Source organism: Juglans microcarpa x Juglans regia, chromosome 5D, assembly GCF_004785595.1.
Source record: "Juglans microcarpa x Juglans regia isolate MS1-56 chromosome 5D, Jm3101_v1.0, whole genome shotgun sequence".
NCBI classification, from domain to species: Eukaryota; Viridiplantae; Streptophyta; class Magnoliopsida; order Fagales; family Juglandaceae; genus Juglans; species Juglans microcarpa x Juglans regia.
The window spans coordinates 34,476,421-34,488,441 of record NC_054602.1 but is presented as its reverse complement, the minus strand read 5'-3'; the positions used below and the strand labels follow the sequence as shown (position 1 = coordinate 34,488,441).

General features: G+C 34.6%; 1 protein-coding gene across 1 annotated transcript; it reads right to left on the bottom strand.

Annotated features, from left to right (window-relative positions):
* Window positions 1-2,462: 2,462 nt before the first annotated feature.
* Window positions 2,463-4,861, bottom strand: LOC121265329 (patellin-6-like). The gene is made up of 4 exons (XM_041168920.1): window positions 3,803-4,861; window positions 3,569-3,693; window positions 3,078-3,219; window positions 2,463-2,890 (listed from the first exon to the last, which is right to left on the bottom strand). The coding sequence occupies exons 1-4, from the start codon at window positions 4,529-4,531 to the stop codon at window positions 2,609-2,611; spliced, it is 1,278 nt and encodes a 425-aa protein (XP_041024854.1). The 5' UTR covers window positions 4,532-4,861; the 3' UTR covers window positions 2,463-2,608.
* Between the last annotated feature and the right edge of the window lie 7,160 nt (window positions 4,862-12,021).

Sequence of the window (12,021 nt, the reverse complement as noted above, 5' to 3'; positions counted from 1 at the left end):
TGATAAGAAAAAAATCTCTAACCCTCCTCTAGGTATAGGACGTTACGGAATGTCAGTGCAATTATGAGTTAATTCGGTTTGTTTATTTTGTTTGATTTGTAATTTTGTTAGTTTGTTTTGAGTTTTTTTTGTTGGATTTGTGATATTTATCTAATTATATGCGATCTTGTTTGACTTTATTCTAAAAAATGTAGTATTAGACAGGATCGTCAAACGGTGGTGACACCAATCCGTTCCCTACAATTCGAAAAGAGCACTCACCTATAACGAGCAAGGCCACAGCACAAGCCAAATTGGCCCCCAGCCCATGCGAGCGGCAAGTGATGGGACTGTCCATCCAGAAGGTGCAGGTAGCACCGCTACATTATAGAGATTTGAAGAGTACCAATCATAGAGAGTCTACTCTGTAAACACTTCTTGCCAATGAGTCATATAATTCAGGAAAAATGCTGAATGCAACCGACGGGAGGAATCGTAGCGTAACCGTGTCCTACGTGGCTTAATGAAACGGTTCGTTTAAGGACGTATGCTATACCTTGCGAACTGTGGCTTCCTAACGTCTGAGCAGAAGAAGAAGATAAACGGGAAGAAATGAAGTCAAGCGAAATTTGGTGGGAGAGGTAGGCAAAGGACTCTCAAGCTCCAAAGAAAGAAGGACTGGGATCAAATTGCAAACAAGAAACAGGATGGGTTTTAAGAAGAGCTTTGAAATGCAGAGAAGAAAGGAAGCTGTTTAGTAGGCCATTCGGAAGTCAAGTCATTGCAGGTTTGAACTGGATATGTTCTGTGAACAAAACAACCAAGTATGTAGAACGGTTGGAAAATATCAACAATCTCACTTCACCTTTCTTTGGTTCTTCCAGTATGAGGGAAAGCTACAGGTCCGAGTCCACAAAAATCATTCCTATCCTTAGATTCCTCACTTTCTAGTTCGCATTCCAAGTTTTTCAATCTCAGTTCACCTTTCTATGGTTCTTTCAGTAAGGGGGAGAGCTCGATGGTGAACATGGTGTTGACGGCGCTGCACATTTTGTTCATAGCCTTCGTGATACTGATGGGATTCTGGCAAGGAGACTAGAGGAACTTCATCGAACCCAACGACCTAAAACACCACCCATCTGGGTTCTTTCCTTTTGGGGCTTCGGGCGTTTTCGAAGGGGCAACTATGGCCTATTTCGTTTTCGGAATGCCTTCCACGAAATTTCTCTCATATGTTTCAGTCGATTTCTTCTCTCTTTTTTTAAATTTTTCCGACTGACATGTCCCATCCGATTCCCCGGCAGTTCCCCACCCCGCTTGCCTGTACCAAAATTGATAATTCAGACATAAAATTCCAATCCAATTATAAACCTCTACCAATGTCGTAGAGAGCTAATCCCCAAAGTAACCAAGCCAGATTTAGGACCTGTTTGTTGTTGTAAGTCTTGAAAAGTTCTTAAATACCCTTATAAGCTCTTTAATAGAAGAATTAAATTGTTTTGAATATTATATATTAAAATACTTTTAATCTTAAATAAACTAAAAGATAAGGAAAAACATAATTTTGATATTTTTCTTTAAACTAACCTTTTAGAATAATGCAAAACATAATTTAAATTTTAAAAAGACTATCAATAGACTAAAATATCCTTACAACTTTAAAATAATTATAACTTTAAAAAATATGATCATAATATTTAAAAATTTAAATAATCTTCATTTGCATTTTAAAAAACATTTTTTAAATTTATTTCCAAACAAAAATAATTTAAATATATAGTTATCAAATAATAAAGAATTTTTTAATAATAAAATTTTATTATTTAAAATTATAAACAGCAATCACAATCGTGCACTTATATTTGCCCAAAGAATACAATTAATCTCGACAGTATGAAAACAAAGTTATGACAAGAACACGTCAACATTGGACAACACACCACACTTTACAAACCTCTGTCCCTGTTCCATCATCTCTTTGGAACATCCTTCAATCATATCTTCACATCATTTCTCTTTCTTTTTTTTCTTTTCTGGAATGTAATATCAAATCACAGCAAAACCCTCCAAAAACGTACCAGAGCCAAAAAAAGTAACCAGAGTCCAGTCAATATCTTCTCTCTTCCCTACTCCCACTTTTGATAACCCCAATGAGACCCCCTGAATAAAAGACACCATTGCGACTCAGTTAAAAGATGGCAAACCACTAAAAGCAATCAGCAATCCATTTCAGGACCAGACACCCTGCAAACTTGCCTCTCACTCTGTACCAACAACTCATTTCCTTTATCAACACCTCTACCAAAAACAAGGACTTCGATGGATACCATTTTCAAGCCCACGCACCAAAGACAAAGCAAACTCCACCCTTTACCAACACCCAATGTCTTGGCTCCAGACATGACTACAGATAGGGACAAACAGTTTTGTGCACTGATATAAGCAAAGTTTATCAGCTTTTCTTCTACATTAAGCAAATATAATAACCCCCAATTTTTTTTCATTTTATACATTACATTAGTACTATCAAGTAGAGTTTTTTTAAGCAAGTACACAACTCTAAAGAGAACCATTAATAAATCCCATCAAAATTAAAGAACATTACAAAACCCAAAACAACCTTTAATATTTAATTAGCATAGGATGATGGTACTATAGCAGTGGATTTGCGCACAATGTACCGATAAGCAGCAACTTTTTTCCTTCTGGAAGCAGTGTTATCTACCGAGAACACCATTTTGCCTGCTTCACTCGATGTGAACGAGTTGTGAACTGCTTCTTCCGAGGCTGAAATCTTCCTTGGCTTCGCCACGGCAATAATGTAGCTTCCTTCTGCACTCGGTACGAACTCTGCACTGTACTCCAACTCCCACCCACCCACCACAATGTCCCATGTTATCGTTGCACCCGCCTAGTAACCCAACAAAAGTTCAATCAATTCCTTTATTAAATTTCTCACATTTTGAGGTTATATACACTGGATAATTGAGCTTTGAGGTGGAGACTTGACTGAATTTACATGGAAATTGTTCGACTTTGAATTATGTTCGACTTAAATGGAATGGAAAAAAATCAGTAACTTGATATAGTTAATGAACCTCTATTCCCTCGATCTGGATATTCACTTTCTCTCCGCCTTTGACGTGGAACTCGGAGGCTGGTTTTGGGGGACCGTTCTGCAAATCACTGGGTCGACTCAATCCACCATACTGAACAGGAACATCCTCAGGCCTAATAAACCTGTCCAGAAAATGAAAACCCAGCTCAGAAAACTTCAGCTCAAAGTACAGCAACGGTGAAAGTAAAAAAGAATTTACAGCCCCTCCCCAAAACAATGCAAGGAACAGACTACAGAGTGGTACAGATAAAGAAAAACCGAATCAGAAATGTAAAAAAAGACCGGGAAACGAATAGCCGTCTCGAAAGCATTACTCTTTACGGAAAATGCTGAAGTGAAGAACCAAACGACACCGAGAAAGATTACAAATGAGCATACCGGAGAATAGACAAAGAATCCGGCATATGGCATGAAGAGTACGTAATAAATAGTTAAAATAAAAGCAAGAGGTGCCAATGAAAGAGACTTTACTTGTAGAGTGTCTCGGCCACATTCCCTTCCTTAGAGATTACGAACTTGCTTTTTGTTCGCTGAGTTAGAAATGGGCTGAACATCGAATACAAGACGCTGAAGTACCATGGAACATTGATAAAAACCTGAGCCCAAAAAGGTAGCACGAGAGATCAGTCTTCAGAAGATCGATAAAAAGCCCCAAACCCACATCAAATGCTTTAAATTCATCAGGAAATCAAATAGGAATACTACCTTGCGAGCGACCATCTCGGGATAGTTGTCCTGAAACAAAGAGAGGATGTGATTAGAAGCGACCCTGAGCTCTCTCTTGGGCATGTCCTTGAGATCAGTGACTTGGATGATAGAGTTAACCCCACCGGGCTTAAAATGCAGAAGGTTGATCCCTCTCTCAAGCACCTGAACCCTCCACCTCAAAAACTTCTGGAGTTTCTCGTCGTCACCAAAGATCCTCTCGTACATATCCTTGTCTCTGAAAACCCCGTAAGCATTGTAACAAACAGGGTGTCCCTCCCGGTCGTAACCATGCATATAGGCCACCACACCCTCAAGCTCCTTGAATCCCAGCTCCTCCTCTACCACACTATCCGCTCCAAATTCTCTCCTCCATGACAAGCACTTCAGCAACATGCTGAGCGCGTCCGAGACCCTGAAGTCTCTTGCTCGCAGAAACTTCAAGAGAACCACATCTGCCTTCTCGTCACCTCCCAACAGAGGAATGCCCCACATTGAAGCGTCCGAAGCATCAGAAGCCAAGAGCTTGTCCTTGAACTCTTGCAGAGCTTTCTTTTCAGAGGACTTGAGGTTGGAAATGAAGTAGGTGTCCTCTTTGAAGGAAGAAGAGCGAAGCGTGGCGGCCTCCATGAGTGTGGTTACGAAGCTCTTTTTGTAGGGTTTAGGGGATGCCTCTGGGAGGTCTTGTAGTGGGGTATTTTGGATGGAGATGGGTGATGAGGTTTCCATTAATGCGGTTTTGAGCAGGACCCAAAGGATTGTGTTTGCAATAATAATGCAGGGTACAGAGAGAGAGAGAGAGAGAGAGAGAGAGAGGAAAGGCAACCGGCGGACTTTGGCAAATACTTGAGTGTAAATTAAGGTTTTTCGGGGCTCAGAAGAAGCTCCGCTTCGATTCTATGTAAGAAGACAGAGCTTTTCTCTATACTGAGAATGAGAAAGGGACGGCCAACAGAGGTAGGAAATAAACAAACAAGCAAGCAGAGTGGTGGAGGACAGACGAGAGGAGAGAGAGAGAGAGAGAGATTTGAGCCGCGATTCTAGTTTGAAGTTTAAACATCCAATAGTGACAGAGAAAGGACAGCATTCTGAAGGTGAGAGAAGTGCGGTTCCCACACGCGCTATCGTAAAACCACTGTTGATTAAGTTTAGTTGAGTTTATCAATTCCCCTCAATTCATTATTATAATTTTTTTAAATTATAAATTATAATATAAAATATAATAAATAATTTTAATTTTTTTAAATTTTTAAATAATAATAATATTAAAAAATAATATTTTAATAATATTTTATAATCTCAACTTAACTCACTTTAATATTTAAACATACTCTAAATTTCTTATCTTTTAAATTCTTTTATAATTGTTTCTTATGATATCAATTTTGTTCAAATTAAATCAATTTTACTTTATAACACATTTAAAAAGTTTATATGTTTATCATTATGTAAAAAACTTTAATTAAATCAAAGGGTTAGGACATAACCAGAATCTCAATGAACATCTAGAGTTTAAGATCTTCTTTGCACAATAATTCTTTAGACTCACCCAATATTGGGGTGGCCCACGGGTTATTTCAATACAAGACAAAGGATAAGACTGATGAGTACTATCCATCTTTTACAAAACGTTGAAAATAGAGTAATGCTAGGTATAATATATTTATTTTTTAAAAAATATTAAATATTTATTAAAAATTGAATACTTTAATATAAGTTTTTCATATATACCATTTTTTTGAAAAAATAATATACGAGACTTTACACCTTAAAATTTGCCAAACATTTCTCATCTAAATGACAAATAATATTTGTAATTTTATAACATGTTAAGTCTTGATACTCTCTTTTAAAAAAATGAATAAATTTATAATACACATAAAAAAGTTATTTGTTAAATAATAAAGTTTACTTTTTTTTCAAAATATATATATATAATTTGCCATCCTAAAATTATATTTAATATTGTAAAAAAAATAATATACGAAAAATCACACAATTATTGTCCAATAATCAACATTATTAGCCAAGAAATTTTTTTGTGAAAATAGTTTTAGGATGACTTTGGATCCAAACTCATTTTAACTCTTCGTTATAAATTTTTTAAATTCTAACATAAAATATAATAAATAATTTAATTTTTTAAATTTTAAAATAATAATATTTAAAAGTAATATCCTATCAATATTTTATCTTATCAACTTAATTTAACTAAATTCAATTCAACGCATTCTCACCTAACAAGCAATAATTTCTTTTTCAATTTTCTGACCTCACGTGGGACCGCTTTCAGTTCTCTGTAACACGCCTCCCTAACTCGAACTCGGGAGCTACAAAGTAAAATGGTCCAAAGAAAACGTGGGAGAGAAACATCTGACAAGGTATAAATCCCAAGTTTAAAAAAAAAAAAAAAATTAAACTGGGTTATCTGAAATCATTAACACGTTGATGTTCTTCAAGTAAGTGCTTTCTGATCGGTTCGTGGTCCTGTTTGTTAAAGCTTTTGTCGCAATGCTGGGAAAAAAGAAAGTAACTTTAGTCAAGCTTAATCATGTTTATAACCTAATGTTCTTTCTTGCAGTTTACTCTGATAATGGAGTCCGATCTTTTAAACAGACTGTAAACAGACTGGGTGGACCATTTTGATGGAATTCTTCATTACAACACACAATAGAATCGATGGGGACGATAGATGGAATTCGTATAATTTCCTATGCTTTTCTCGGGAATCAAACAGAGGACAAATGGACATGAAAAGCATAATAATATGGACAATTTTGTATCATCTCTTGGAATGTGAAGTGTGTTCAGTGATGAGCCTCCTGAAAAAACTTGCTCATGTGGACAAAAAACCTTTTGTCCTTTTGATGTCCTTTGGTTTTTGGCTCTAATCCACCCATGAACCGAAAACTCAAAAAGAAAATATCCCTACGAAACTTGATGCTGCTTTAGCTTATCTTACCCAGACTTCATGCCCATGCAGCAAAATTGAGATTGTCTGCGCCATTATCATAATATTTATAACATATTGGCCTTTAAAGCTAGTTTTATGAGAATATCAAAACATGGACTTTAGAGACATCGAAGGGGGACCTTTGGGCCCACTTTTAAGGGAAAGCTGGAATATTTGCATTGGATTCTAAATTCAAAGAAGAAAAACGGCATTAGTTTTGTGTGAACAAGGAATTCATGAGAACTTTTGGGGATCCAACCAAAGGTAATTAATTAGGCATGGCTCATGTGCTTATCATAGGACCCATAAAAATCATTTTACCCACCTAAGCTCTTTAGCTTTTTACTCCTAAATCCCCATATGTGGGTCAATAGGACTGAATAAGGAACCTTGGCCAGCAGAAAGAAAGTAAAAAATGGCAGGAAATTTCAAATTTAGGAGGAGGAAGAGGCTTTTAACGGTCATGAATGAGTGAGTATTCTTTGCAATTGTATTAATCAAGCATTATAGAAATCCACCAAATATATTTATGTTTCTATCTCAAGAAGGTTGAGTGAAACATACATGAAATTCTGATCTCAGTATCCTCAAGAGTACTATTGCGTTTACCACTGCTGAATGGGTCATTAATGGCCTTTTGATATAGGAACTGGTGTCAGGAATGAGCGATAACAAAATGTCAAGTACAGGTTTAGGTTTCACACACACATGGGAACTCGCAAAAGTTTGTGTTTAAAAACTTAAAAACAAACGGATTATCAAAGTATTTCTTTCTTTCTTTTTACTTTTCTTGGTTTTACCCAAATCACTTTTGACTCGACCACAAACTTCACTTGATTAAAATCCGCTTTAATCATCAATCTTTAAAAAGTTTTGAAATGTCCTAATTATACTTCTTTTTCTTTTTTGCTGAGCTTCCCCAACCACAATCCTTAATATTCTGTACATTTCTGTTATACAAAAAAAAAAAAAAAAATGATAAATATAGTTTTGAGTGCGTAAACATCATATAATTACTTTAAAAAAAATAAATAAATACGAAATTCATATAAAAGTAATTATTTTTTTAATAATAGACTATATTCTTTTTCAAAACGACTACACGGCGCTTCATACTTTACAAAAAAATATGTCTTCCAAAAAGTTGTGTTCTTACGGTTAAAGGTAAATTTGGATGAGTAATGCTACACAACCTTTCCAACTTCCACGCACCATATTTTTTTAATTTTTTAATATTTTTTTAAAAAAAATTTAAGTTTATTCATTTTAAACTAATTTAATTTTTTATTTATTATTCATATATTAAATATTTTATAAAAGAAAAAAATAAAAAAAATTAATAAAAAAAAGTATGATATGTGGTGGTTGTGTAAATAGAAAAAGTAGGTTGCCTAGAGTTTTTCAATTTGGATCCCTATTTTTACTGTGTTTTAACTCTTGTGGTAGGAAGAAATGGGGGTTGTAAATGTTGATGGAATTGGACTCCTTTAGGCTATAGACTTTCTGTGTCTTGTTTTAGAGAGAATTGTCACTTTCAGAATATCTCAGATGGAAAATGCAGTTAATTTTCTTATTATTTCAAGTTTTGGCTTGGGTAATAAGCATACGTGCAGCTTTCTTATCCATTAAAGCAACAAAATAACAGAAGTTATGAATGCATAGCCATTTGGTCACGCATACATTGAAGTTCTGTGGGGACAGCCCTATTTGGCTGCAATCTGGTCACCGAAATTGCAAGCATGCCCTGATCCCTCCCAGAAAGAGACTGCCAAGAAAGAAAAAGTTCCCACAGAAATGATCCATCCCCCAACCCTTCTTTTTTTAAGATTTTGTCGCATCTCTCAAATGAATTACAGGATGTAAAACAAAGAACAAACCAACAGTAGCCAAATGCAGCCACAATAAGGTCTATTATTATATGTATGTGTGTGTATAGATACATATATGCTTATAAACCAAAGAGATACTCTGCCGTCTGAAAGGAATCTGCTACTTTCCTCACAGGAAAATAATACCAAGCCCTGCTTGAGAATCTTCCAAGGATATGATTTTTCTAACCCCCTTTATGTCCCACCATAACGACTAAACTCAACAACAACATGTAAGGAATACAGCTCATGTAGGATCAGAACAGAAGTGTCATGATTTTGGGCAGGGGAAAACCAAGGAAAAGTATTCAAAGCTTTATCTTTTTCTTCGTTTGTTTGTTCGAGTGGATTAAAGTGGTCGATCTCGAAACAAGATACTACTACATCATGTTCTTAGCCAACCATCATTTACCCATCTTATATTGTTGAAAACCATAAATTAAATCTAACCCTAGCCTCTTGGTATGGTTCAAGGCACTAGTTGTAACGTCTCAATAGAAGGCCCAAATTATATAACCTATAATTTAAAAGAATTAGTCAATGATATAAATGTAACCATATTATAACTTTATAAAGAGTAAAAAATTTTCCTTCTCAAACAATGTAGAATCTCATTCACATGAAATATTCCTAGTGCAACTCGAAATAGAAAAATTTAGAAGAGATATTGACATTTGACACTATAAACCCAGTTAAGTGTTTGAATAGTAAATTGTATGTAGAAGGTAGACCCATTAATTTCCAAATAACAATTGATCTTAATCAGTAGTACCCAACGGCACATGCCACATTAATAATTTAGGCTAAACTGATGTGAAATCGGAACAAATACACCACCTGCATGATGTGCTGACCAATGATTACACTGGCCTGCATGATTTATCGTCTTAGCAAGTTATATTAATCTCACGTTGTAATGACAACGATATATTCGTCTCTGTCAGATAATTGAGTGATCTCAACAAACCATTCATGCCCGATATCCATCTAATATGGCGAGGTTATTCTTTCTAAAACGATTTCTCTCTCTCTCTCTCTTCTTTTCCTTCAAAATTCCAGCAACTACTTTCACTCATTCTCAGTCTTGAGTCTTGAGTCTTGACCCCTTCCTTGCCTTTGGACTTTAAAGTTCAGCTTTCTTTTACATGCATCATTTTCTCAACCAGATTCAACTGCTGAGTTATAAAATGAACAAACTCTACAGGAACAGATTAAGAAGAAACTCAACCAAAAACCCATGCATGAATGCATATCAATTATCATAGTGCTGCCTTTTGATGTCTATGGCTGTAAAGACTTGGTAAAAAGATCGTGCATAACCCAATTGGCACACAAAATCTATATATGTTGCTATGATTGCTACAAAAACCATCACAATAGCTGATGAGTAGGAGGGAGGAGGACCCTTGAACAGAGACCATCACAATATATATATATATATATATATATATATATAGTTACTGATCTTTTGGTCAAAGATCGTGAATGTGAGATAGAAACAATGAAACACTTTCAAGGAAGCTTGTGGAAACGAAGGAGCAGCTTGACTTTCAGGCCTTATAGCTTTTAATATGGTCCTGTACTGCATTGAGGTTTCTCTGAACAATGTCATGTTGCGTTGAAGGACAGGAAATTATCAAATTACGCAACGTACGTACTACTGCTTAACTTGTCAGTTTGGGTTACTGCCGAATTCTGCAGAAGCATTGCTGAAAAGTAATCACAGTAAAAGTTTTCTATCAGTCTTTAATAAAACAATGAATTTCATTAATAAAATATATATATATTTTTTTTTATACTTTGAGGGTGAAATCATTTTTTCACAAAAATTTATTTAAGATTTATCTATTTAATAATTGTACCATTCATTTCTTATATAAAAAAATATGACCCGAAAATTAGGATTGCTTGCAACACAATGTTTCCGATATTCTAAAATTACTCCATTATTATTTATAAATTATATACTATTATTTTTTTATAATTTTATTATTATTTATAAATTATTTTATTATTATTTACAGGTAATGTGATCTCTTAGCTCTTAGCCTACAAACTTTTTATTTTCATTTTATATCTTTTTTTTTTTTTTTTTCTAGAAGTAAAGTCACGGGTCTCACAACTGTTTCCATTCTAATATTAGTCAACGACAATAACAATATCTGAGTAACAAATAATGATTTTTTTTTCTTGAACTAAAATCTCGCAGAAAGCAAAAATCTTGACATTTACGATTATTCTGGTCACAAAGAAGAGAAAATAATGAAAACGACAAAGGACCTTAAAGGATTGACAAATTTTAGGAGAGAGTTTTACATCGTACACATCTATTTAGTTAATATGTGATTTATTATTATTTTTTATTTTAATAGTTTAATATATGTGTTTAAAGAGAAAGATAAAATGACAAATTATATTTTGATTTGGTGAGAGTGTGTAAGATTTCCTTGTACATTTATTAAAAGAGATTGATAAAATTCGGACATAGTTTGGTTTTAGAGTTATTTGTTGGAGTATTGCCTCACAAATTGAGAAAACAGAATTAAAGTCTAAAGAAGCACGTGTAAAAGTAGGAAAAGATGCAGAAAGTTAGTTAATTTTTCTGTTATTGTATTTTATTTCTATAAATACATTCTGTACTTATATTAATTTATCGAGTCAATTACATGAAAGTTCTTCTTTTCATCTACTCTGCCTCTGTTTTGTGTTCACTGAGTTTTATTTTCAAATGTTCATCAGAAAGTTGACAGGGTATCAGATTGAAAACCATACTTGCTTCTGCATATTTTCTTTCCTAAATCTTGCAATCTACATTGTAAATTCTGCTTAGGAATTTTCTTAAGATATTTTCTTGCATATTTTCTACGCTTTCCTGCATTTTCTTGGTAAAATGATAGAAGTAAACCCTCTCAACTCTTCAGAATCTTCTCGTCCCTTTAATCCTTCAGATGATTCTTCTAGCTCATATTATCTTCATCCTAGTGATAATCCGAGTTCTCTCTTGGTCTCAGAAGTCTTTGTAGGAGACAACTACATCGCTTGGAGTCGATCGATCACTATGGCTCAAACTGTCAAGAACAAGGTAGCTTTCATTGATGGTTCTATTACAGCTCCTCCTACTAATTAGTGTGTTCATCATACTGCTTGGCTCCGTGCCAATAATTTGATACTTTCTTGGCTTATGAATTCTATTTCTAAATATATTAGAAATAGTTTGCTTTATGTAGCATCTGCTGTAGATCTATGGAATGAGTTAAAAACAAGATATTTGAGAAGCGATGGCCCAAGGGTGGGTTTTTCACCTTGAAAAATCTCTAAGTTCTATAACTCAGGGTTCTTCATCAATCACTGAATACTTTAGTGTTTTCAAAACCTTATGGGATGAGTATGTTAGCTAC